Source organism: Nicotiana attenuata, unplaced genomic scaffold, assembly GCF_001879085.1.
Source record: "Nicotiana attenuata strain UT unplaced genomic scaffold, NIATTr2, whole genome shotgun sequence".
Classification (NCBI taxonomy): Eukaryota; Viridiplantae; Streptophyta; class Magnoliopsida; order Solanales; family Solanaceae; genus Nicotiana; species Nicotiana attenuata.
In genome coordinates, this window is record NW_017670305.1 from 858567 (window position 1) to 862430 (window position 3864).

At 43.0% G+C, this 3864-nt stretch overlaps 1 protein-coding gene across 1 annotated transcript; it reads left to right on the forward strand.

Moving 5' to 3' along the window:
• Window positions 1-2367: 2367 nt before the first annotated feature.
• Window positions 2368-2991, forward strand: LOC109237526. Its single transcript, XM_019403840.1, has one exon. It carries the CDS (start codon window positions 2368-2370, stop codon window positions 2989-2991), a length of 624 nt encoding a protein of 207 aa, XP_019259385.1.
• Window positions 2992-3864: the final 873 nt, after the last annotated feature.

Genomic DNA, 3864 nt, shown 5'->3' on the forward strand with positions numbered 1-3864 from the left:
TTCCTACATGTTTCATGCTAAATGTGCTAAATGCTTTACCGCTTTGATATTTGTTGAATTGTATATATAAACTGCTACGAAACCCTTCCTCTCTCTGAGTCTTCTACATCATGGAGAAGGGTGCACTTCGTGTGACTTCTCTTCTGTTTAGAGTCTTATCCCATTTTAGAACTAGGTTCGGACAAGTTGCTAAGCCGACGGAGCTTTTGTATCCCCGGTACACTGCCCCCCCTCCCTCCCGGCTCGAGTTGTCCGCTCGGGTAAGCTAGGTCTAGAACAATAAACCCAGGTTCTAAACCTAGCATAACAAAGCCTCATGCCGGATCCCTAGTAGGAACGTTTGTTTGCATCACGTGCATTTGACTTAGGGGACTCAACACAGGGGTTGGGTCCGTCTAGGACAGGTGACCTGAAATGAAAAGACCATCCTGATGCATCTTACGTGCTACTTGTGCATTTATTTGTTTCGGCTTGCATGTTGACCGTCTTCTAGAATAGGGACAGAAAAATCAAAAAAAAAAAAAGGGAAAAGAAAGAAAGAAAATCCAAGAGTGAGAGGTAGGCATTTTTTTAGAAAAATTCTAAAACCCTGCCGAATTTTTGAGAAAATGAAAGAAAAAGAAAAATTTTGTTTTCAAAAATAGTTGGTTTTGTCAAATCTGCCCGAACTACGCCAGTTTGATTCCCACAGGGCGTGGGATACGTAGGCAACCCCCATCGGGTCCAACTTCCCTTTTTGCAAAAATAGCCCAAAAAAACAACAAAAATTTTAGTTTTGTCACAAATAAGTCAGGTGATGCCATCCTTGTCTAAAATAAGCCGAATGTCCCCAAAAGGGCGCTGGAAGGCTGTGTTCGCAAGAACAGCCACCTTGGGTCATTTTTAACGGTTAGTGGGCACAGCCTTAAAATCTTCTTTCCCGAAGTGCTAAAAGGCCGTATTCGCAAAGCCGAAGTTTTGTTTTTGAAATGAAAATTTTGATAAAAATGATGTAGCTTTTTCTTCTTTTAGGTGAAAAATAAGTCTTTAAATCACCTTAATAAATGTGCAGGATGAACACGAATGAAATTGAACCCTTCACAATCTTTAATGAGATCCCCTTGAAGCTCCACATGTGGTGGGATGATCTAGGAAAAGGCAGTAGAGAAACAGTGGTAAAAGTTCTGGGCGGCCTTGTCGGATTATTGAATGTCAAGCCAAGATTGGATATCATTGAAGCTTTAATACCTTTTTGGGACCCGACTCGCAATGTGTTCCGTTTCTCTGACTTCGAGCTCACACCTACATTGGAGGAAGTTGCGGGTTATGCGGCCTTAATGGAAACCTTAGAAGTCGATATCCGTTGGCACCAAGACCGGTATCTCCACATATATTTCTAGATATACTGAGTATTAGTCGGGATGTTCAAGACGAAAATCTATCAGAAGGGTACTACACACTCCATTTCTTGTATCATCGATATGGCAACCCCCGAGGTTTTGAAGAGCCAAACACTGGTCTAACCCATGCCGGAAACAAAGATAAATGGGAAGCAAGGCGGGGTTTAGCTTTCATGGTAGCCTTCTTGGGAGTTGTGGTCTGTCCACGAAAAGATGGGAATATAGAGATAGGTCTTGTGGGAATGATTGATGTTGCTATCAATAAAGCCAACATCACTGTGGTTCCTCTGATCGTATCTGAAATCTATAGAGCCTTGACTATCTGTCAGGAAGGGGGAAAGTTCTTCCAGGGTTGCAATTTGTTACTACAGTTATGGATGCAAGAACACCTCTGTCACCGGATTGGGTACATGAATTATGGTTTGACCGGGTTGAGCTGCATTGAAGAATTTGAAAGCCGGGTAGCAGGTATTGAATTCCCTGAGGGTACTGAAGCTTGGCTTGCACATCTGAGATCCTTGACTGCCGAAAAGATTGAGTGGGCATTTGGATGGTTCCTGTCACTGAAGCAGTTTCCATGTCAGCTGAAGTGTCTTTTATCCTCTTGATGGGCATCCGGAGCATCCAGCCCTATGCTCCCTACAGGGTTTTGCGACAATTAGGAAGATTTCAAATTGTCCACAATGATGAAGACTTGAGTAAACATGTCATTGAACTGGGCCCAAAAGCTGCATTTCCAGAAGGGAAGATTCGCCAAGTATGGAATGAGTGTAGGTTTCTTGAACCTAAGACCATAGTGCGAGACCGAGCTAGAGGGGAAGTGGACCCTAAGTACATGGTTTGGTTCGGCAAAAGATTCCAGATTCCTGAAAAACCCGCAAAGAGACCACATGTCCAACAGTTTACCGATGGGGCCCAGGTACAATGGGATTGGTTAACTAAGGAGAATGAGTAAAAAGCCAAAATAGGCCAATTGGAGAGGCAAGTCATGGAGCTTCAATTTGAAAATGGTGTTCAAGCCGCCGCAGACGAGGGAGAAAAGAAGAAACTGACCCAGGAAAATGAGGCCCTTAAAGCTCAGATCAGAAAGATGAAAATAGTTGCTAATAACCCGAAAAGAAGTCGGGCTGATGAAAGACTTATAAGTGGTCTAAATAAGAAAATCCTCGAGTGCCAAGAAGACCTGGAAAAGTCTGAAGACAGTCTAGCAAAAATCCGGGCACAATGGACAACGAATGCAGAAGAACGGGCACGATTTGTGCAGCAAATGAAGAGGAACTATGAAGGGACCATCACTAGTCTAAGAAGAAAGGTAACTACTCTTGAAGATGAGGCAGCCAAACAGGCTAAAGATTTCAAAGCTGATAGGGAGCACTGTTATGCTCTGATGGCTCGAATGGAGGAAGAAATACAGAACCTGCAAAATCAGCACCTTCATGACTCCCAAGTGTTGGAAGCCCGGAACCAGCATATAGGGCGGTTGCTTCAGGAAAAAGGCAGAATTAGAGAAAGGATCAGAACCATCGCTGACTACATTACCATGAAGTGCCAAGCGTGCGAGGACATGACTCGTTCCACCTTTTTTGCTGCAGTAATGACTTTCGTCCGCTAAGTTATGAGTGATTTGGAGCGACTACAAGGGGGTCTCGCACATAGGCCCGCGGCGAGGCCGAATGATGCCCCGCGGGCCCCAATAGTTGAAGCTTTAATGTATTCCTGATTTTTCAAGCATCGAGTCTGTATTTTGCTTTATTTTGAGTCTGTTTGTAGTTTTTCTTTCCAAGAAAATGAGTAGTTAACATCTTTTGTAATAGAAGTTTTGTTAATGAAAAATTGAAAATTCCCAAAAAAATTGTTTCCTTATTTTTCGCATTTATTTTCCAGAACTACGCTCGGTCTGATTCATGCGGGGTCATGATACGTAGGCAATCTCCATAGGATTCGACCATAACCCAAAGAAGAAAAAAAAAGTGAAACATGAGGCAATGAAAAATGAGAAAAAGGGCAAGAGGAGAAAAGAAACGAAAAACAAAAGAGAGATGAAAAGGGAAGAGTGAAAAGTAGAAAGAAGAAAAATGGAAAAGAATAAGTAAATCCGGGATGAAGCATGCAACCGTTGCAAAACATGTAGAAACCCATTTAACTGTGTAGGTGCATCACACCCCAACGTGCGATTACCTAATCTGTTATTTGTCTTAAACTAACCGTTTGCTGTTGTCATTCCCAGTCCAGGTTTTATAGAAACGGTGGTTGGTTTTTCGTGGTAACCTGGCTTCACCTCCATACTTTACTAGATCAAAGGGGAGTATCGGTATGTCTTTGGAAATGACCTTGCCAACAATTCCCATCGCAGATGATAGCCCAATCTCGGGAATCCCAACCTCAGAATCCGCAACGGCTGAAGAGAACAGGGTCTTACATCTTCGAGACATGGAAATGTGGGATGCTTGGGCGAATGGAANGCCCACTTCTCGAAACTCAGAAA